The sequence below is a fragment of the Periplaneta americana genome, chromosome 14 (assembly GCF_040183065.1).
Source record: "Periplaneta americana isolate PAMFEO1 chromosome 14, P.americana_PAMFEO1_priV1, whole genome shotgun sequence".
Lineage (NCBI taxonomy): Eukaryota > Metazoa > Arthropoda > Insecta > Blattodea > Blattidae > Periplaneta > Periplaneta americana.
Genome location: NC_091130.1, coordinates 13,195,540 through 13,220,094, shown reverse-complemented (window position 1 = coordinate 13,220,094; position 24,555 = coordinate 13,195,540). Strand labels below are relative to the sequence as shown.

Below are 24,555 nucleotides of genomic sequence, written 5' to 3'. Positions count from 1 at the left end.
CATAAACAATCAAGTAGCCTATTTGAAACATCATCTCTACCTTTTAGTGTATAATAATCCGTTCCCCAATCTTTATTTAATTACTAAGCCTTTATTAAATGGATAGGATTTTTTTTTCTTATGTTTGAGATCAAGTGTACAATCTCAAGTAAAAAAATATTTACGCTTTATTTAACGTTATGTTTTATGTTTCTTAGAAATGCAAATTTATTTGAGAATTGTTTTTTTTTTGTATTTATATAACCATAGATAATATCATATAATAGCACCAGAACATTTTGATAACTAAGATACTGTGTGCAGTTTGTATAGCTTTTGCCCTTATTTTCTTCGTTTTTAATATATGGCGCTTAGCCTACTATGGCTCTGAATACCATAGTTTAATGAAGATTAACATATAACTTAGTTTTAATGTGCATCATTTATATTACTAGCTATATGTTTCATTAAATTGTGGTAATCACTTAATTTTAGCCCTTATTTTCTTCGTTTTTAAGATATGGCGCTTGGCCCACTATGGCTCTGAATACCATAGTTTAATGAAGATTTACATATCGTTTAGTTTTAATGTGCATACTTTATGTTACTTGCTGTATATTTAATTAATTATGGTAATCAATTTTAGCCCTCGTTTTCTTAGTTTTTAATATACGGTTCTTGGCCCAATATGGCTCTGAATACCATAGTTTAATGAAGATTGACATATCATTTAATTTTAACGTGCATACTTTATATTATTTGCTATATGTTTCATTAAATTGTGGTAATCACTTAATTTTAGCCCTTATTTTCTTCGTTTTCAATATATGGCGCTTGGCCCACTATGGCTCTGAATACCATAGTTTAATGAAGGTTGACGTATCATTTAGTTTTAATGTGCATACTTTATATTATTTGCTAAATGTGTAATTAATTATGGTAATCACTTAATTTTAGCCCTTGTTTTCTTGGCTTTTAATATATGGCGCTTGGCCCAGTATGGCTCTGAATACCATAGTTTAATGAAGATTGACGTATCATTTAGTTCTAATGTGAATACTTTATATTACCTGCTATATGTTTAATTAATTATGGTAATCACTTAATTTTAGCTTTCTTTTTTTCGTCTTTAATATATGGCGCTTAGCCCACTAATGCTCTGAATACCATAGTTTAATGAAGATTGACATATAACTTAGTTTCAATGTGCATCATTTATATTACTTGCTATATGTTTCATTAAAATGTGGTAATCACTTAATTTTAGCCCTTATTTTCTTGGGTTTTAATATATGGCGCTTGGCCCACTATGGCTCTGAATACCATAGTTTAATGAAGATTGACATATAACTTAGTTTTAATGTGCATCATTTATATTACTAGCTATATGTTTAATTAAATTGTGGTAATCACTTAATTTTAGCCCTTATTTTCTTCGTTTTTAACATATGGCGCTTAGCCCACTATGGCTCTGAATACCATAGTTTAATGAAGATTGACATATCATTTAGTTTTAGTGTCTATACTTTATATTACTGACTGTATGTTTCATTGAACTGGAGTAATCACTTAATTTTAGCCCTTGTTTTCTTCGTTTTTAATATAAAAAAATGTTATGTCTTATTTAACGACGCTTGCAACTGCAGAGGTTATATCAGCGTCGCCGGATGTGCCGGAATTTTGTCCCGCAGGAGTTCTTTTATATGCCAGTAAATCTACTGATATGAGCATGTCGCATTTAAGCACACTCAAATGCCATCGACCTGGCCCGGGATCGAACCCGCAACTTTAGGCATAGAAGGCTTTTTAATATATGGCGCTTGGCCCACTATGGCTCTGAACCCCTCAAATAAGAAGACTGACTCAGTTGAAATGCAACTGCACGTGAAATGAACATGAATCATTACACGAAATCGTTCCCTGTTACTACTGTTCACAGAAAGGGGCAGAAATTTCAGCGAAAACTTCGGACGGTTCTCGTGTCAGTTGATGAATCATTTCCTTGTTTAACGTCAGAACCCTTGCATCATACTCTCTGATCGGATAAGAGAGCCTTATCTGTTTTGCTCTGATTTTGTGAGTGATAATACTGTGTTGTTGAGGTGATCGCATGCATGCGATATCGGATTGAATTCCAATTTGGCGAGGCATGCAATATCTCGGAAAGCCAGTACCTAGTTCTGTAATGGCCTCGGATTATATTTATAATTCTAGATAACAAGAATTCATTATTCAACTTTTACTCAGACTAGATATTATGATGTTATAAATCCAGGTTTCTTATCTATGAGTTCTGAATTTGCTTTACTTAGGATACTTTGAAGTTTATATGCAAAGAGACCTGAAATCGTTTTTTAGAATACGTTTCCTACTGCCGTTTTATTCTACCAATGCTCCATTCTCGCTACATCATAACATTTCACCTATGAGTATTACACAAAGATTCTAACTCTTGGGACAAGAGTTCAATTTTCAGTAAAGATCCTGCAAAATTTATGACAGAAAATATTTCGTGGATAAGTTTTTTTCGAGTACTAGTCACAATCATTCTACCACTAATATGTTATTAACATACCATTACTTACTTACTTACAAATGGCTTTTAAGGAACCCGCAGGTTCATTGCCGCCCTCACATAAGCCCGCCATCAGTCCCTATCCTGTGCAAGATTAATCCAGTCTCTATCATCATATCCCACCTCAAAACCCATTTTAATATTATCCTCCCATCTACGTCTCGGTCTCCCTAAAGGTCTTTTTCCCTCCGGTCTCCCAACTAACACTCTATTTGCATTTCTGGATTCGCCCATACGTGCTACAAGCCCTGCCCATCTCAAACGTCTGGATTTAATGTTCCTAATTATATCAGGTGAAGAATACAATGCGTGCAGTTCTGCGTTGTGTAACTTTCTCCATTTTCCTGTAACTTCATCCCGCTTAGCCCCAAATATTTTCCTAAGCACCTTATTCTGTAACACCCTTAACCTATGTTTCTCTCTCAGAGTCAGAATCCAAGTTTCACAACCATACAGAACAACCGGTAATATAACTGTTTTATATATTCTAACTTTCAGATTTTTTGACAGCAGACTGGATGATAAGAGTTCCTCAACCGAATAATAACAGGCATTTCCCATATTTATTCTGTGTTTAATTTCCTCTCGAGTATCATTTATATTTGTTACTGTTGCTCCAAGATATTTAAACTTCTCCACCTCTTCGAAAGATAAATTTCCAATTTTTATATTTCCATTTCGTACAATATTCTGGTCACGAGACATAATCATATACTTTGTCTTTTCAGGATTTACTTCCAAACCTATTTCTTTACTTGCTTCCAGTAAAATTCCCGTGCTTTCTCTAATCGTTTGTAGATTTTCTCCTAACATATTCACGCCATCCGCATAGACAAGCAGCTGCTGTAACCCGTTCAATTCCAAACCCTCTCTGTTATACTGAACTTTCCTAATGGCATACTCTAGAGCAAAGTTAAAAAGTAAAGGTGATAGTGCATCTCCTTGCTTTAGCCCACAGTGGATTGGAAACGCATCTGACAGAAACTGACCTATACGAACTGCAATTAGTATCGGTAACAAATTCGTGCCAGATGATTTGGAAAGGTTTCCTGGTTGAGTGCAGGAAGATCATGCTTATACATATGCAATACTGTAGCTATGAAATAGTATTACCTGGAAGTAAGTGAAAGTAAAAGCCTGCCCAATTACTCTAGTTTACACAGGTATTATTGCTCTGAAATGGATAATTTATTTTCATATAATCGCGGTATTTGGTCTGGACCGTCACACTGTTAAAACGTTCGATTTGAATTTAAAAGTTGCGCTGCTAGATAATTAAAAATCCATCTGCTTGCGGCCTGTTACGTGTCTTCACCACTGGGCGGCGTGACGGCAGCTGCGCTCGACTGTCGTCCCATAAATTCCAGGCTGTTAATGCACTTGGCAGGGCTTCTTGTTTAACATTAATGACTGGGGGTTAGATAGGGCGTAGACTTGATTTATTATTGACAGGAGGTTGCATCTCGCTGTCGTCACTTTTATCATAAGTTCGTACAGACGGGGGATTTCTTACTCGTCTATAAGCCGCAGTGTCAGTAAACCAGGGCACTGGATGTTGCCTCAAAATTCTGAGTTTGATGACACATCAAAAACCTTCTGCTGGGGGAGATTAAATGTTATAGAGCGAGTGTGTAAACACAGATTCTGAAATTGCAAGCTCCGTATTAAATTGCAAGACTCTGTCTTTAAGGAAAGTGTCAAAGGATATTGCGGTTTTGTAATATTCTGTCGTAGGTTGTGTTACGGCTCAAGAGGGATTATGAAGTTTCTTATAAGAGGTCAGGAAGAAAGTATGAGTAGTTTTAATGTTAAGAAGTGAACTGAAACACTTATGAAGGCACGGTGCTAGAAGAGTGGATCGTTAGCCTTTAAAAATATTAATATACTAGCCGTACCCGTGCGCTCCGCTGCACCCGTTAGAAATAAATATAAAGTAATTACATAATTAAAATAGGACATTTGATCCAGGGAACATTCGTGTTTGATAGAAGGATAAATCGTTTATTATGTTACTTAATTTAAATTGTATTAACAAATTAAAATGCGATCATTTTGATCCAGAGACACTCATTTGGTCATAAAAATTAGTTTAGGAAATACAGGAAACGAAAATACACAATAGCCTATCAAGTTTTCTGTGCATAAGAAGCTATTTTAATCTTACCTGTCCTCCATTCACTCAGAAGTTATTGTAATTATAGCATTATGTCCATCTAGAGAATCTACACTTTCCAATGGTGAATTAATAATTAATTATACAAATCGATTAATTTAGCTTCCTATATTAATTCATCCAAACAGAGAAACATTCTCTGTAGGCTATCTTTCATAGCTTTCGATTGTTGTTGTGCAAGGCCCCTTATAGACGAAGTCATTTGTTTTTTATTTCATTACACCGCCTTAGATGGCGTTGTTATTGTAATTTTGAAACTCATTTAGCTCATTAAATATCAGTCCTATCAAGATTTTGCATAGAATAAAACTTATCGGAAATTATGTTTAAAGAAGCTTTTGTTATGTAACATTTTTCATGAAAATCAATAATAAGGGAGATATTTCGATTTATTTAATTCAAACCCCCTTATAACCCCCCTTTTAAATAAAATATCTTGAATGCCATATAGCCTAAATTCTAAGTTACAACGAACTTAATTTATATTCCAATTTTCATATAAATCGGTTCAGCCATTATCGCATGAAAAGGTAACAAACATCCAGACAGACAGACAGACAGACATACAAAACAAAAATTTCAAAAAAGCGATTTTCGGTTTCAGGGCGGTTAATAATATATGTTAGGACCAATTATTTTTGGAAATCGAAAATTACCAGAAAAATTTCTGCTACAGATTTATTATTAGTAATATATATGAATTATAAACATTTATTAAAAAATAGTGTTAATACAATAACGATTTTCTAGTGTTAATATGAAAAACAAAATGGTATTTTATCTAGTTGGCTAGTTGCGACTTTCGTTCAACCATCATCATAACTAGTGAGATTCTTGAATCATTTCGAGGAAAAATTGTTCCAGGACGGGGTATCAAACCCAGGACCTTTGGTTAAACGTACCAACGCTCTACCAACTGAGCTATCCAGGAACTCTACAGACACCGATCCAAATTTTCCACTAAATTCACTGACCTAAAAGTGGGCTGACAACCTTCAAGCAACCAACGTTGAGTGCACACAAATTCTGTGTGACTGAATTGTGGTTTTCTGTTAACGAACACTAATGTGTATTATGCAAATCGATCTCTCAGGTATAACTCCCTGTCAAGTTGATTTGAATAATTTCGAGGAAAAAATTGTTCCGCGGCAGGGTATCGAACCCGGGACCTTTGGTTAAACGTACCAACGCTCTGCCAACTGAGCTACCCAGGAACTCTACCAGACACCGATCCAAATTTTCCTCTACTGACCTCAAAGTGGGCTGACAACCTTCAAGCAACCAAAATTGAGTGCACACAAACTCTGTGTGACTGAATTGTTGTTTTCTGTTAACGAACATTAATGTGTATTATGCAAATCGATCTTTCAGGTATAACTCCCTGTCAAGTTGATTTGAATAATTTTGAGGAAAAATTGTTCCGGGGCCGGGTATCGAACCCAGGACCTTCGATCATTGGTACGTTTACCCAAAGGTCCCGGGATCGATATCCGGCCCCCGAATAATTTTTCCTCGAAATTATTCAAATCAACTTTACAGGAAGTTATACCTGAAAGATCGATTTGCATAGTGGGATTCTTCCTTCTTGCGGTTTATTTCAGTTGTTTTGCTGGGGAGTGTGTTCGTGTTTGGTATTGTGGAGTCCAATATGATTCTTCTCTATGTTAATATTATATTATGTAGCTGTAATTTTACTTTTAGTTCCTATTTCATTTTATTTATATATTCTTCTTATTAACTGCGACCGAACACGAGCGCTGCTCATTCAGTTCTAATATATATTAATATTATTGTATCCACTTTTTTATATGTATGTACGGCTTTTAAGGAACCCGCAGGTTCATTGCCGCCCTCACATAAGCCCGCCATCGGTCCCTATCCTGTGCAAGATTAATCCATTCTCTATCATCATATCCCACCTCCCTCAAATCCATTTCAATAATAACCTCCCATCTACGTCTCGGCCACCCCGAAGGTCTTTTTCCCTCCGGTCTCCCAACTAACACTCTATATGCATTTCTGGAGTCGCCCATACGTGCTACATGCTCTGCCCATCTCAAACGTCTGGATTTAATATTCCTAATTATGTCATGTGAAGAACGCAATGCGTGCAGTTCTGCGTTGTGTAACTTTCTCCATTCTCCTGTAATATCATCCCTCTTAGCCCTAAATATTTTCTTAAGGACCTTATTCTCAAACATCCTTAATCTCTATTCCTCTCCCGAAGTGAGTGTCTAAGTTTCACAACCATACAGAACAACCGGTAATATAACTGTTTTATAAATTATAACTTTCAGATTTTTTGACAGCAGACTAGATGACAAAAGTTTCTCATCCGAATAATAACAGCAATTCTCATATTTATTCTGCGTTTAATTTCCTCCCGAGTGTCATTTTTATTTTGTTACTGTTGCTCCAAGATATTTGAATTTTTCCACCTCTTCGAAGGATAAATTTCCATATTTCCATTTCGTACAATATTCTGGTCACGAGACATAATCATATACTTCGTCTTTTCAGGGTTTACTTCCAAATCTATCGCTTTACTTGCTTCAACTAAAATTTCCGTGTTTTCCCTAATCGTTTGTGTATTTTCTCCTAACATATTCACGTCATCCACATAGAGAAGAAGTTGATGTAACCCGTTCAATTCCAAACCCTCTCTGTTATCCTGGACTTTCCTAATGGTATATTCTAGAGCGAAGTTAAAAAGTAAAGGCGATAGTGCATCTCCTTGCTTTAGCCCGCAGTGAATTGGAAAAGCATCAGACAGAAGCTGGCCTATACGGACTCTGCTGTAAGTTTCATTGAGACAAAATAAAATGAAATGAAATAAAATAAAATAAAATAAAATAAAATAAAATAAAATGAAATAAAATAAGCTAAAATAAAATAAAATAGAAATATCTTTAATCCTAACGTCCATTAAGGCTGCTTTCACTTTTGTGCGAAAATGTTGTTACATTTCTTTCTGTTTATTGGATTTCAGTTATAAAGAAAGCAAAGACGGACCCTGCAGAGTTTTCCATTGAAGCAACTTGAAAGCCAATCTTGAAATAGAATCGAAGCACTTGCAACTCACCTGGCATGCGCATTGCGTCCGGCAGTCCAGGAGGAAGGTCTCCCCATTATCGTACGTTCTGTTGTACACCGTGCACGGCAGCCCCTTGATTGCTGCAACACACGTAACAAGCTGAGTTAATTACTTCTCTGCCAGTCAATACCTGTAATCGGACCCCTACCAATTAGGCTACTCCTCAACACCTTTACCCCCCACCCCCTTATTCGTCTCTCCATTAATTTACTTCCCCCTACTCTCTCATTATGTCTGAGGAAAGGACTTTGTGAGGAGGGAATTTGTTTCAAATCACCCAACTCCTAGACTTACACACGTAGAGGGTGCAAATTACATTACACATACTTTTCCATCTGTTTTATTTACTTCATGAACTGGGCCCATGGGTTCGCCTCACCCTCAATCTTGTAAGATTTATTGTCCAATAATTAACATCCCCAAGCTGTGGAGTAAGACAAACGAATCACTATCAACAGTGACTGATATGCATATCTTCATATGCACTGTGGAGAGTATTTGGGATTAATCCAGACATATTGGTACAGAATTATTATTACGCACAATATACTTAACTTTATTTTAATCGGTAATTATGTATGCATTACAGGATGGGCTAGCTTATTTAAATCCAATTTTAATCCTCTTTATTTATTACAGAAGAAAATAATTAAAATATGTCTTCAAAAACCTATTGATTTTCCATCTCAAAAATTGTTTTTAGAATTTAACGTTCTTAAAATAAGACAAATTTATTATACTGTATTAGTAAAAATCATACTTAAAAATCGAAATAATGTTGAATTATATTCTCATAGTTATAAAACAAAAGGTATGAATTTTTTAAGATTCTTTGAACCAAAATGCAACACTGATACAGTATTTAATCATAGTAGTAATTTAGGTCCAATATTTAAATAGCCTAATCTTGTCAATTCTAATACTTCTAGTATTAAATTTAAAAAGTTATGTATGGATTTTATAAAAATTGATAAATTGTAAATTTAAATTTATATCTTCCTATTGCGTAGTATACATAAGACAAATTGTATTGTATACTTCTTAATTTCATTTCAGGAATCCGCTCCTGAGTACGAGTTCTACTCTTTCAGGGGCGAGCTAAAGTTTTTCTGTATGTATATATATATATATATATATATATTATGTTACAATTATTAGCAAACTAACTAACTAAATAAATAAGTAAATAAATTAAATAAATTAAATAAATAAATAAATAAATAAATAAATAAATAAATAAATAAATAAATAAGTAAATAAATAAAATAAATAAATAAATACATAAAATAAATAAATTAAATAAGTAAATAAATAAATAAATAAATTAATTAAATAAGTAAATAAATAAATAACTAAATAAAAATATAGTGATTACAAGTTTTTCACCGCCACCTGTCCTAGTCCCGAAGTAGGAATTTTACACGAAAATTTCCGACCCCACTGAGAATCGATCTCGGGCCGGCTACTCTGCAGGCAGACGCGCTACCACGGAGCTAACTAGGCAGACGTTTATGAACAAAAGTATGATTCATAAATATAAGCGAAAATATCCTGAGATAATTTTATGATTTATACTTTTGTTCATATTACAAGTATGTCAAACAAATGTAACACAGAACAATTCTATTGCATTCGCGAAAATTTTGGTTCCCAGGGACTTATGTAGCTTGGCCTTTTGCCAGTGATTTAGAATGCTAACGAAAGCGCAAAGCTAATACAAAAACATATATAATTATAATTAAGAGTTTTAATTTTTAATTTTTTCAGAGCTTTTTTTTCTTTCTGAAATTTACTTTCACTGCGTGTTTCATTGTTTTATCACAGCAATATTGTGTATAATGTAAACACATAATTTAGTAGGGACTGCAGCTAACTGTAGTGCGGCACGCACTGGTCTCTGCGAATTATTACCCGCATTACGCATCACGCAACGAAGGGGCGCTTTCTAACTTGCTTGTCATATCAAGTACAGGGGAAACATTCTGATGATGCAATGAATGGATTTCAAGATCTACACAACATGAAACATTTCAAGTGTCAATGATACCCTCAGCTGTGTGTCACGTGACAGCGTTTATCGCTATAAATACCAGTTCACCTGGGTTTGATTTCACCATGTAACAAAACTTTTGCCCATGCGTAGTAAGTGCTAATTGCTTATGTCTTAAACGTCATGAAAATGTAATTATTCACCTAAAAATTTGCTTTTGTGGCCTGGACTTTAAGTCCTTGAAATTCACCTATTTTTGGCGGGAAAAGTTGCGATTTTGCATTTACTCTTATTTATAATGAGATGAATATAATAAGGCACTTATACAGGGTGTAAAAAATATAAACTGCCAAAATTATATAGGTCTAGTGAAAAAAAAAATGTTCAATGAAATTTAATTATTTCTTATAACTTTAGTTTTAATTTGTAAAATACCCTGTTTTTAAGATTGATAATTGTTTGGTTATTTGTTTACATTTCGACTGAACGTAAATGTTATTGAAATGACCTTGAATCCAACACCCAACACATATCAATACACAACAGAGTAACAAACGACTGCTTCTCAGCGTACGTACCGGGTAAAGTAGCCGAAATAATGACTATTCTCTTTTCCAAAAAAATTTGGACTCACAAAATACATTTTTTTCTTCATTTCTTGATGTCTTATCACCTTTAATATTTGTTTTTTGGCATTTTATATAGTTAAAATTAATATATGAAATTGTAGAAACATTGCCATAAAAGATTCAGGAGTGATTAGCTTTTAGAGTATATATTATTTCGTATTTATTCACTAATACTTAAGCTTCAATAAAGACTTAGTATTTTGTAAACAGAAATAAGGTCTAGCGACAATATTTTATTAAAACATATTTATTTAATGAAGATAAGTCTGAAAGCAAAATGCTTTACTTATTCTTTTCTCTGTAATAACAAACTTTAAAAATTTTAATTTACTTATATTACTATGTTATGTTACGTACTTAAAGTCGGGATACAGTAGACCTAAAAAGTATATTCTAACGTATTATTTTACTTATAGACCCTGAAATACACAATGCATGTTAAATACACATTTTTATGTTATTAGCACATGGCTCTATTACTGAAAAAACGTTAATCTGGTTCTGAATCTATAAGTATATTATATATTCTTATATATATGGGGAAATCAATAATTTCCGGGACTACCCTGAATGTAGGTAACACACAAGACATAGAAAACTGAGAAGTTATCTAGAACAAGAGAACCACCTGAAATTTATACTAAATGCATCACTTGAAAGACAGAGAAGCAGACTAAATATAAGGCGTATATGGAAACAATCCAGGAAAAATCGTAATAGGTCCTTGACATGTTTGCACAAAATTACGTGCAGAAAATCCGTTCTTGAAGACAATCTGACACTGTTTAATAGACTGATTCAATTAGCATTTTATTTATTTAACTAGCTAGCGAGTACAAATTAAAATTATAAAACAAATATGTTTCTAGCCATTAACTTAACAGCCATAATATAACATAAAATTTACAAGGACAGTTTACTAAATACAGTAAGTAACTTAATTCAAACCAATAAATAACACACAAGAGCAAAAAAAAAAAGAAGAAGAAAATTGACAATCAGAAAGAAGCCAGTGACATTCAATAAAAACATGAATATAGTCGACAGAAATAAAAGGTAAAAATACACACATTTGTTAATATTATATATCATGAATAATTTTATAAATAAGCATTGCATAGAATAAATAGGCATGGAAGCAATAATCTTCAGTGACACGAGTATGTATGTTTAACGGTACAATAAATACAAGTGCAGTTCGGAAATATAATGATTGCACCTTGTAAGTAATATTTATTTATTTTATTGCTAGCAAGTTTGAAATGAATACAAGTTAATTCAATGTAAGATAAACTAGCCCACTACTGAATGAGTAAGACTCGTGCTCAGGAGGGAATTCCAATACAGACAAAAATAAAATTAAAATTGAGAGTGAATACAGATTAAAAAGTGATTAATATGTTTAAACCCAAACTATAAATCCAATACAATTTTTTTTATTTTTTTTATTAATTTGGAGAGGATTCGTGGTTAAAATTATAGCCTACTGGAAAAACAATTTTTTAATCATCTGGGACCTTGATTCATGCTATGACAAAAATCTGCATTGGTTTTACATTTAAGTTCAGATAAACGCAGAGAATTCATATTTTTAGTTCTATATTTATGTATATACCTTTCAAAGTTATTGAGATTTTTGTGAAAATATTTTAATAAAATAAAATAATAAATTTGTTTAATGTCGAAAACTTTCAAAGTTAATCAGATTCCTCCCCGGTTGAATCCTGTGAAATTGTTGTAATACTCTTATCATAGGCATATGTTTGTTGAAATTTCATTTTTTTAAATTAATTAATTTTTTGTCAGACAATCTATCAAAGGTAGAGAAGTGATCTTGCTTCATATTGTAGATATGACATACATAAATAGACACAAAAAATTTCATCACAGAATGTTGGATAGTTTTATAGGTATGTGGAAAAAGCTTCATCACTGCACAGTGAACTGAATTTTGAACAAAAATTGTATAAATAATTTTTATTTTAAATCGTAAAAATATTTTTTTTTTTCACGTAACACAAATTCAGTGTTTTACACATACTAATTTTCATTATTGTACAAGATGCAGTAATGGAGGAACAATTTTATTGCTTTAAGCTGTATGTAACCCCTTAACCGACTGAGCCACGCCAATGGCTGAGATAGGATATGATTGGAGAGACTGAATTAATCTTGCTCAGGATAGGGACCGATGGCGGGCTTATGTGAGGGCAGCAATGAACCTCCGGGTTCCTTAAAAGAAGTAAGTACTTTTCGATTGTTGGTAAAATTCATGTTCTGGGAATAATAAGTTAATTAAGTAGTAAAATATCGCTGCAATCGAAAAGTATTGGGAATAAATTTGAATAAGGAACAATATACAATAATTTGTGCTTCTAATAATATCACGCACATCCATTCAATGTACAGGGACATCATTTTATTTTTACTTCAATTTTTATTGTACCTGAGTTTTTTAATGTACTTCACTCCCACCCCTTCTACTAATGAAGTTCAACCTTCCTCCACACAGATCCAAGACCGCATACAGTCATAGTAGCCTTACGGTCATTAGTAAACAGTACGTTCCAAAAAATATGTTCGCGTTTTCTAGTGACGAAAGAGCTTTCAATATTGCATCATTTTCCATTTGCCTACGTCGCATCCCGGTTTCCCCCACCTGCTTCTATTCGCCTCTCTGTAAATGCTAGTGGCTGGGCTGTCTTAGCTATTTTCTGAAAACATTAATTTCTGTTAGGAATTGGACGTCTACGTAATATTATAGAACTGTTAAAATAACTTAAATAAAAGGACCTCGTTAAGTAATTAGCCACGTTATTTCCTCCCTTTCTACGACGCTGCGACGTAACCACTTGGACGGACAGTAGATAGCATGTCTGAGTAATTTTATCTTTTCGGATCGGGCAGAAGTGAAGATTGAATTTACAGTACGTAAGATATCTTTTATAGAGTAGGTACAGAATTATTTCAACATGAGTTACTAGTACAAAGGACGAAACTGATAATTGGAATTACGTACAATAGTCTGTAGTGCGATAATATTGCACATTAGAACTGAAGCCTGTATCGAAATGAACGGCCACTATTTTCAAAACTGTGTTTAAATATCCATATTATGATTATTTTTCAATTTAACTTCATTCTCTATATTGTACGCTAATGTGCTGTAGACAGTATAATATACACTGCATAATGAATACGTCCGCATGGAAAGCTCAGTTCGTGAGTGAAAACACTTATTCTTAATACAGTACTGTATTTTGATCAAACAAAAACCTAATGAAAATCATCAAACTCAAAATCGCGATATTTCCTAGTTTACGTAAATGGATGAACTAGTTTTCTTCCCTCCTATACCTAGTAAAGTGATTTGTTTGTATATTACGCCAGTCTCAACGAACTCCAGTCGTGGAAGAAAGTAGCAAACTGTGTTTCCGGTTCTCAACAGTTAATCCAAAGGTATAGCCAGGTTAATATTAGAAATGTTAGTAAAAATAAAATGATGTCCCTGTACAAACTTAATCTTATAACATGATTTTTTTTTAATTCCGCTACATTTCGAGAGGATTTTCAATATCGCCGCTACGTCTTCAGAAATTCCCCCAGTTGTGCACACTGATCACTGAGGACAAATGATGAAAATTATGTAATTAAAAGGTAAAACTCCCGTCAACTTATTTTAATTGCGATAATAGTTCTCTTCCATTTTTCCAAGCTTCAGAAGATTTTGTAGTTGAGTAACCGTCCTTGAATAAGGCCTGTACACAAGAGCAGCCACAGATCCAACAACGCCTTGTAAGGTCGCAAAGCAGCGGACGGTTATGAAGCGAGGCGCTCCCAACTCTGGGCCTGACACAAGTGGTATTTATAGCGGAAGTGACGTATGGAATTAATTAGGAGGAATCCAGTCTCCGAGCTCAGAAACTTACTTGCCAATTAGCGGGTAAAGCAATTAAGACTTGGCTCCATTTTTAGCACTTGAGTATTCGATGTTCCGCGGATTTTAATGAAGCCCGGACTGCGCGAATTTGAGGCAGACGACAAGATTTAATAAACTGCGGAAATTAACACCGCAACGACACCAATTAGAGGCAACGCCGTCGATTCCTAGACTCAAAAGTAGCTGAATCAACATACAGTTTAGAGACTTAGAACAATGTGTAATGTGTTGAATGCACACTTCTTTAACACACCCGACAAAAGAGTGGTTTCTACTGGTTAGAGCTTCATTATTTACAATATGTGTGCAGGCATGGTTATTCGTGATCAAATTTATTCGCAGAAAATTCCCTGTTTTTCAAGTAAGACTCAAAGAAGCCCGGTGACTTAATTAGACAAGTTTTCTAGTATTGAATAACGAAATATACATACATAGGTTGGATAAAAAGTAATGGCAACACTGCTGTCACGTGACGACGGTGCGTTCGAGAGCTGCCAACTGTGTGGACATGAACAAGGGCTGTTAGATGAGTTAGTGCAGCCAGCGGCGACAGTACTCCATCAATCTACTGCAGTATGTAGAACGTTCACTTTCATAGGGATAGTGCGAGCGCCCTAAGACCATCCTTACAAAACTAGGGCAACGTTTCTGGATCAAAATTGAAATGGCACGAGGTCGTAGTGCACAAGAATGTTTTCAGGGACTGCGTGAAGCATGTGGCGATGCAGCGTTGCCATATCGCACAGTTGCACGATGGGTTAAAGCGTTCCGGGAAGGCCTTGTTGCACCGGTACCAAAGGGAAGGTGACGACTTTCTTGGACGAATCGTCGCTATGGACGAAACCTGGACTCGCTCGTATGAACCAAACTTGAAACGCCAACCAAATGAATGGAAGCATCCCGGTCCTCCTCGTCCAAAGAAAGTGCGCCCTACACAAAGTGCTGTGAAGGAGATGTTCATTGTGGCGTATGACATTGATGGGGTAATACTGTACCACGCTGTACCTCCAAGGCAGACGGAAAACGCGGACTACTGGAACATCCACCGTACTCACCCGATATGATCCATGCGATTACGATCTTTTCACCAAAGTGAAAGGACCACTGCGAGGGACCCGGTGCAATACCAGAGATGAACTTATGCGTGCTTTAGGGCGGTCAATACGGAACATCAACAAAGATGGAAGCGCTGATGGTGTACGACGCCTTCCAAACATTTGGCAAAAGGTAATAAATAAGGGGGGCGATTATATAGAAAGTACGTAAACGTTGTACTCCTGTGAATAAAGCCATGTCAGAAATATCGAACTGTTGCCATTACTTTTTATCCAACCCTAGTATAATAGATAACATTATTACTTACTTACTTGTTATGCATTGACGAGAAGTCATTGTGCGAATTTTCCTTTTGACTAAAATAAATGTAGGCGAAAAACTGTTGACGAAATAACTGTAGCCATATTGTTCGTTGACCAAAAAGATTTTTAAGAATTGTCTGTAGACTATTGCTGTCGACAAAACGTCCTGGAAGCGATCTTAGGATTTATTCAATTACCTATTTCATTGAATATGCTAATACTATCACATTTGTTTCCAATGTACTATATGAGATATTGAGCCTGTGTCTGAAGCTGTCAGTTGACGAAAATGTTTGCAATTTATTTTATTAACTAGCCGTACCCGTGCGCTCCGCTGCACCAGTTAGAAATAAATATAAAGTAATTACATAATTAAAATAGGACATTTGATCCAGGGGACATTCGTGTTTTCTAGAAGGATGAATCGTTTAATATGTTACTTAATTTATATTGCATCCAAATAATTAAAATGCGATCATTTTGGTCCAGAGACACTCATTTGGTGCAATGACAATTCCTTTAACCTGTTTCTTAATTTTTATTACATGCAACCATAGTTTAATGAAGATTGACATCATTTAGATTTTATGTGTATATTTTATTTTACTTGTTATAGGTTTCCATTGAATTATGGTAATAACTTAATTTTAACCCTTGTTTTCTACGTAGTCAGTAAATGGTGTTTGGCCCACTATGGTTCTGAACCCTTCAAATAACTTAAATTATATTATATAATGTTACACATTATATTATATTATATTATATTACATTACATTATATTGTATTATATATCAGAAGTTACTATAATAACATTATAGCATTATGTCCATCTAGAGAAACTACACTTTCCAATGGTGAAATAATAATTGATTACACAAATCGGTTAATTTAGCTTCCGATATTACTTCATACAAATACAGAAACATTCTCTGTAGGCTATCTTTCATAGCTTTCGATTGTTGCTGTCCAAGGCCCCTTATAGACGAAGTCATTTATTTTTTAATTCATTACACGGCCTTAGATGGCAGTTATTTTAATCTTGAAACTCATTTATCTCATTAAATATCAGTCGTATCAAAATTTTGCATAGAATAAAACTTATCGAAAAATATTTTTAAAGAAACGTTTGTTATGTAATATTTTTCACAAAAATCAATAATAAGCGAGATATTTCGATTTATTTAATTCAGGCCCCCTTATAAACCCCTTTTTAAATAATGTATTTTGAATGCCATATAGCCTAAAATCTAAGTTACAACGAACTTAATTTATATTCCAATTTTCATCGAAATCCGTTCAGCCGTATGTTTGTTAACATACAGACAGACAGACAGACATACAAACAAAAATTTCAAAAAATCTATTTTCGGTTTCAGGGTAGTTAATTATATATGTTAGGACCAATTATTTTTGGAAAATCGAAAATCACCAGAAAAATTTCGGCTACAGATTTATTATTAGTATAGATAACGTCAACAAATTATTATATGTCTAAATATTTGTTGTTGTTTTAAAACCTTGATAAGTCATTTTGACTGAAATATATTCAATGAAATAATCTAATACATTTTGAATTATCTCAATGTTCTTTAAGAATTTCTTCTGTTGAAGATCAGAATGCGTTGTTGTTATTGGCTGTAATTACTAGGCCCCGAGAAAAGTATTGCTATCAGCTTAGTATGCAACATCGCATACCTGCTTTGAGAGGGATGGGGTAAACAACGATAGACAGCGTGACGTTGGCAGTAGTACAGTTTGGTTCATGAGAAATGAAGTAATACACGAAAGTCTCATTATTTGTGCGTCCTTTTGACTGGTTTCCAGTGATTAGCTATGAAGCTTACAAAGTGCAATTCTAATTTTATTCCCATTAAGAGACCTAAATATTTGATTGTACTTGACATACTGGTAATAATATTATTTACGTATTGTTGCGTTGCAATGAACTATGATATGCATGTGCAAGACATGCGTATCATATTCGGATAACGTGTTTCAAGAAACTTAGCAGATTTCTTCATATAGCTTGCAGCATAGTAACACATTTTGAATTGCACACATAGCACTATCAAAAAGTTCATATATGCTGGAATAATTAACCCTCTCTAACACTTCACTCATTAAGAGATCGGGTCTACAGCAACATTCCGCACTAAGGGCAGCCACAACCACATTTGGAACGTGACGTCCAACGGAGTCCATGCTTTCACCTATAGAAAAAAACCCATATCTTCTCATTTTACAATTTACACTTCACACAGATATTTCTCATATGCATGTTGCACATACTGAACAAGTGAATCACACTTCCAAAAAAATATTTTCCATTATTCACTCATTAAAGCGACTGAAGCACTTTCTTCCCGATAAATTAAAATTAATCCTTGTACAAACACTCGTGATGCCACACTTCGACTACTGCGATATTATATTAAGTAGCCTAAATGCAAATTTGAGCAACAGGCTACAACGTGTGCATAATGCGTGTGTCCGTTATATTTGTAATATTCGTAAGCATGATCATGTTTCCCCGTCTTTCCAAACTCTGTCTTGGCTAAGGCTAAGCGATCGACGAGCCCTGCATTCTCTTGTTCTCTTATTTCAAATTCTGCGCACCGCTACCCCAATCTATTTGGCTTCTCGTTTTCAGAATTTATCCACATATCATCAGCGAAGTACAAGATCTCATCATAACAATTTACTCATTATACCCTACCACAAGACATCTTTATATTCTTCATCCTATACAGTTTCAGTTGCTAGAAATTGGAACTCGCTTCCGAGCGATATAAGGGGTTGTTGGACAATAACTTCATTTAGGTCAAAATTATATAAATTCTTACTTAACAGATTAATTGCTAATTAATATTTGTTACTTATAATGAAACTAACATCTGTCCATTCTTATTATTATTATTATCATTAATTTCTCTAAATAGATTTACAAAACCTCTAATGCCAATTACATTAATATTCTCATTATAGAAATAGAAATATATATATATTCTCCCTGTAACATAGTCCTAGTAAGCTTATATTAAATTAATTTTCATCATTTTACTACCTATCTCAAATATTAAATTAATTATAATTCATTGAATTAAATTAGCTCATAAATTAAGTTACTACTTTACCTTATATATTTATCTAAATTTAAATAAATGTGTAGTGAAGAATATTGGTGGAGAACCTTTTAAGTGTAGTGTAAATATTTGTAATTTAAATTTATGTATTGTATTGATTAAGGCTGGTTGAGTGGAAGAGAAGGCCTTATGGCCTTAACTCTGCCGGCGAAAATAAAACATTATTATTATTATTATTATTATTATTATTATTATTATACTTCTTCCGCAGTGTTGCTTCTTTAGGAATTTGTCTTCCAGTGTACTTTTCTGAAAAGCCACGGAGTTTCGCGTTTTCTAATTTGTTTAACGGAATATTTGAAGCATTAAACGCGTCACACATATTCTATCATCGTAAAATGATCGTTCAAGTAATTGTGAAGGAGATTCCTGCTGCACCTTGCTTAAATTCTGTTGTCTTTTACATACGCGTTTATGCTTATTGCTATTTATATGCTTTTTAACGTTGCAAGCCATGTCGGCTGCCAATTGCACGTGACACAATTCATTACCATGGATGGAAAAGACACTTTATGGACGAACGTATTTCAATAGTGCTACTATCTTGCTACTTTTGGTCTCGGCATTCTGAAGACCTGTGTTCATTTACTTTTGACTGCTCTGTACTAAGCTACGCCGGCACTACTCCTACCTGCACAGTGATGCGTGCAAGAGTCCTCGGTTCATAAACATTAGCTATACTTTATTTTTTCATGGAGTGCAGTTTCATAGAAAGGACTTTGCCGACAGACCTACTGCCCCCTACTAATTGATTGTCATAAATAAATGTCTTCTTTACTGTGACGGAAATATTGTCTTCTCTTGTTAGTAACCAATCACAACCCTCGTTCAGAAGAATTGACGGGTGCCCGTCAAATCCACGTGGAGGCAGAGTTGCCGCATCTTTTCCGAATTTCAAGAATCCCGTCAGTCTCACTGCATAATTTCGAAGGTCACCAGGATTGTGGCAACTGTGCAATGTTGGGACGAGGGGACAGGATGGAATTGTCACAGGTGTTTGTGTAGGAAGTCATAAATCTGTAAGTGGGTGTTCAAAGGGGCCACCGAACTGCATTCCTTGAAATAAAATAAGGTATATACTATATCGCGATTTCCCTGTAAGCAGTACTTTCTCCGGGGTGTAGTAATTACTATACTTGTGTCATCTGCAAATAATATTGGATAACCTACATTTTTAAAATCTGTTAAACTAGCCCTTAGATGTAGAATACAATGATCAGTTGATACTTTTAGATTTAAAAATTCTGGATAAAAATTGATTAGTTCATAGGGTTCAAACGCAGTTAGAATTGTAACCGTGTATATCGAAATTATTGCAAATAAAACTGCAAATTTTCATTACATCTATTTGGTTGCGTAAAACGAAACAAAAAACTAAAGCGACAGCGGCATTGTGGCGGAACTGTTTGACTGATAGACGCGGGTTTGCAGCTTGCCTGCAGCCAAATTCAGTGAATGATGAGCGAAGGGAAAAAGTTAATATGGTGGCACACAGGGGAAGGTGCCAGCGGTTGTTATGACTGTTTGTTTTGCTGCAGCTAATTAAAGTTCGGTTGATGTCTGTTTAAACAGCAACATGGGGGCCAACAATCCCTTCACCTCTCGGCATCAGATGGACTCTTCCCATGTCTCTGGTCTGTACAGCAAATTCCCTGGCTGCTCGAAACTTCGGAATTCAACTGTTTTATGTTACATTGCGAAGGGAGAAAACATTATCTAATTATACAGGGTGATCCGTTTAGGAAGACATAAAATAAAATGAATATAACATTTATAATGGGGGTGCTGTAGAATTCATTTCAGTTCCAAAGTGATACTGAAGCACGGGAGTTTTGTACAGTGGGATCAGTTATGCGGAAAGCAAAACTGGTCGCTTTGTAGTATCATTGTTACCGCATAAGAAACAAGAGAAGTTACTCAGTAACGACCGAATAAACAAAATGCTGTTTACTGCACAACAACGAGTGAAATGTATCTTTCATAAAATAATAATAATAATAATAATAATAATAATAATAATAATAATAATAATAATAATAATAATAATAATAATGCTTTATTTAACCTGGCAGAGTTAAGGCCGTAAGGCCTTCTCTTACACTCAACCAGGATTAAAACTTGCTTACACAGTTGAACATAAAACTGGATCGGAATTAAGTAATTACATACTGATACAATTTAGGTACATAATGAGATCAAAAGAGGTAGTTACATAAAAATTTACCTCATAAAATAAAAATAAACATAGTGTAATACATATTAATGTTGTTAGAATCAAATACGAATCACATAAAAACAGAAGCCGATAATTCAATAAAAAAAATGTACACAGTAAAAATAAAAATAAACACATTAGTATACATATTAGTATTAGATTACAATTAAGTAGGATTTACATAATTAAACCAGAAACCGACAATTGAATAAAATTTACACAAAAAATAGAATAATAAAAAAAAACAACACAGTGGGATACATATTGGCGTTAAGTGATAAAAAATCACGATTTAGATAATAAAAATAAGAAGAAAATAAAAATAAATACAGTGGAACATATTCCATGAAATATTTGCAACGCGTTAGGTCTGGCAACTCATCATAAGATATTTTTCTAATTTACATTCAAAGGAAATTAAAGTTCGGCAGCCCTTGACTTCAGGAGGCAGAGAATTCCAGTGACGAGAAGTAGCAACAGTGAAAGATGAAGAACAAAGAGATGATGTGTGCAGTGGTATTTCTAGCGTGTTATCATACTGTGACCGAATATTTAAGTTATGATACCGAGAAAGACTGTGGAATCGGACAGATAAATAAGAGGGAGTAGAGGTGTGCAAAATTCGGTATAGGAGAGAAAGGGGCGAGTGAATATCCATAATGCAATCATATGGGGTCGTGAAAATCCGCATGTCCCATATGAACTCAACGGGCTAGCCCTAAAGTTAATGTCTGGTGCGCGGTAAGTCGCTATAATCTGTATGGGCCGTTTATCTTCGCAGAGGAAACAGTTCGATCTGGACCATACCTGGACATGTTGAAAAACTTTTTCGAACCACAACTGCAACAGGAAAACAACATGGGTATCGTGTTTCAACAAGATGGTGCACCACCTCATTGGGCAACAGACGTCCGTGATTATGTGGATGACACATTTGGTAACAACTGGTTTGGTCGAGGAGGATCAATTATGTGGCCTCCAAATTCCCCAGACTTGACACCATCCGATTTTTTTTGGGAGTTCGTGAAGAATGATGTATATGCACAGCGACTCAGGGATATTCATGATCTCAGAGCAAAGATTTTCTCAGCTTTTGAGAAAGTTACCCCTGAGATGTTAACCCACACATGGGAGGAACTAGCCTGAAGATATGAACTGTGCCGTGTTTGCAATAGTGGGCACGTTGAGGTCTAATTTGGATAAAGCTCCCATTCTTCTAGAATGCATGTAAAAATTATTTATTAAATAAATAGCAACAGTTTCCATTTTATCACGTTTTTATTTTGTGTTTATTTTTTGTATTCGTACAAGGGTACAGTACATCAGTTATTCATAGATTTCAAAAAGACATATGACTCGGTTAAGAGAGAATTTTTATATGATATTCTTATTGAATTTGGTATTCCCAAGAAACTAGTTCGATTAATCAAAATGTGTCTCAGTGAAACGTGCAGCAGAGTCAGTATAGACCAGTTTCTATCTGATGTTTTTCCAATTCACTGCGGGCTAAAGCAGGGAGATGCACTATCACCTTTACTGTTTAACTTTCCTCTAGAGTATGCTATTAGGAAAGTCCAGGATAACAGAGAGGGTTTGGAATTGAACGGGTTACATCAGCTTCTTGTCTATGCGGATGACGTGAATATGTTAGGAGAAAATCCACAAACGGTTAGGGAAAACACGGAAATTTTACTTGAAGCAAGTCAAGCGACAGATTTGGAAGTAAATCCCGTAAAGACAAGGTATATGATTATGTCTCGTGATCAGAATATTGTACGAAATGGAAATATTAAAATTGGAGATTTATCCTTCGAAGAGGTGGAAAAATTGAAATATCTAGGAATAACAGTAACAAATATAAATGACACTCGGGAGGAAATTAAACGCAGAATAAATCTGGGAAATGCCTGTTACTATTCGGTTGAGAAGCTTTTGTCATCTGGACTGCTGTCAAAATATCTGAAAGTTAGAATTTATAAAACAGTTATATTACCGGTTGTTCTGTATGGTTGTGAAACTTGGACTCACACTTTGAGAGAGGAACAGAGATTAAAGATGTTTGAAAATATTTGGGGCTAAGAGGGATGAAGGTACAGGAGAATGGAGAAAGTTACACAACGCAGAGCTGCACGCATTGTATTCTTCACCTGACAAAATCAGGAACATTAAATCCAGATGTTTGAGATGGGCAGGGCATGTAGCACGTATGGGCGAAATGCATATAGAGTTTTAGTTGGGAGGCCGGAGGGAAAAGACCTTTGGGGACGCCGAGACGTAGATGGGAAGATAATATTAAAATGGAGTTGAGGGAGATGGGATATGATGGTAGAGACTGGATTAATCTTGCTCAGAATAGGGACCAATGGTGGGCTTATGTGAGGGCGGCAATGAACCTCCTTAAGGCCATTTCATTATTTCCATAGACAACGTAGATGATGTATAAATAGTACAATTAAAATTTACGCTTTTACTCTTCATTTTTTCCATTCGTTGTAGTGAAATTTTTCAATTGGCGTACGAATAGTATTAACGAATTTGACAAACTGTCAAAATATTTCGTTGACGAATTTCACAAATAGTCAAAATATTTCGTTCACGAATTTCACAAGTAGTCAAAATATTTTGTTGACGAAATATCAGTTGTCGACATTCCCCTTGTCAATTTTCTTAGTTGACGAATATCACAATAAGACAAAATTAATCGTTGACGAAATGTCTACACATGAAACGCCAGCTAATATTAAAATCAAACACAATAAAAGGATATTACAAAATTAAAATAACAGTGTGTTAATCGTTGTATCACTGTAATTATTTAATTATATAATGGTGAAAGCCCAGTTACTATTTAAAAACATCTAATTCAATTATTGCACATAATAATTAAATTAACTATCATTACGAATAACAAGAACATTAAACTCAATATGTATGGCAATATACACATGTTCAATTCCTATTAACGTTTAACCTATTTTCAAAAATTAATTTGGTTAAGTAATTTAGGTATGCCTGTTAACACAATGTACCGTGATCATATAAATGAATTGGTTTTATTCCTCTGAGCACTCATCATTGAGTGTCTGTACATTTGGTTTCATTTGTTTACTGCAAACCAAAGCTACTTAGAGTTACCCTGGCTACCTGCAGAGCATTACTACGTATTGTTCACACCAACTTACAGTCAAACCACTTCCTCTGTAGGTATTATTCACAGGAGTCATATCGTCAAGGTATCAAATAATGTTCCGTTTATTAACGTTTTCTTTATTAGAATGACCCACTTTGATACATTTTTGAACAGATCTTGACGAGCTTAATTAAAATACTGAATAATAAATATATAGTGCCACTTAAAAATGATGATAATACTCGTAGTTCATTAATAAATAACGCTACAAGGTTGCCTCCCCGTCAGATTTATTTCCCCCTTTCAGTTCTACACCTTTTGTATCAGAG

At 34.5% G+C, this 24,555-nt stretch overlaps 1 protein-coding gene across 1 annotated transcript in view; it reads right to left on the bottom strand.

Moving 5' to 3' along the window:
- Ccn overlaps positions 1 to 24,555 on the bottom strand; it is a 970,566-nt gene that overhangs the window by 172,603 nt on the left and 773,408 nt on the right. The window contains exon 4 of the mRNA XM_069845004.1: positions 7,810 to 7,901. Coding sequence (XP_069701105.1) covers positions 7,810 to 7,901 — 92 coding nt within the window. The remainder of the gene's footprint in view (positions 1 to 7,809; positions 7,902 to 24,555) is intronic.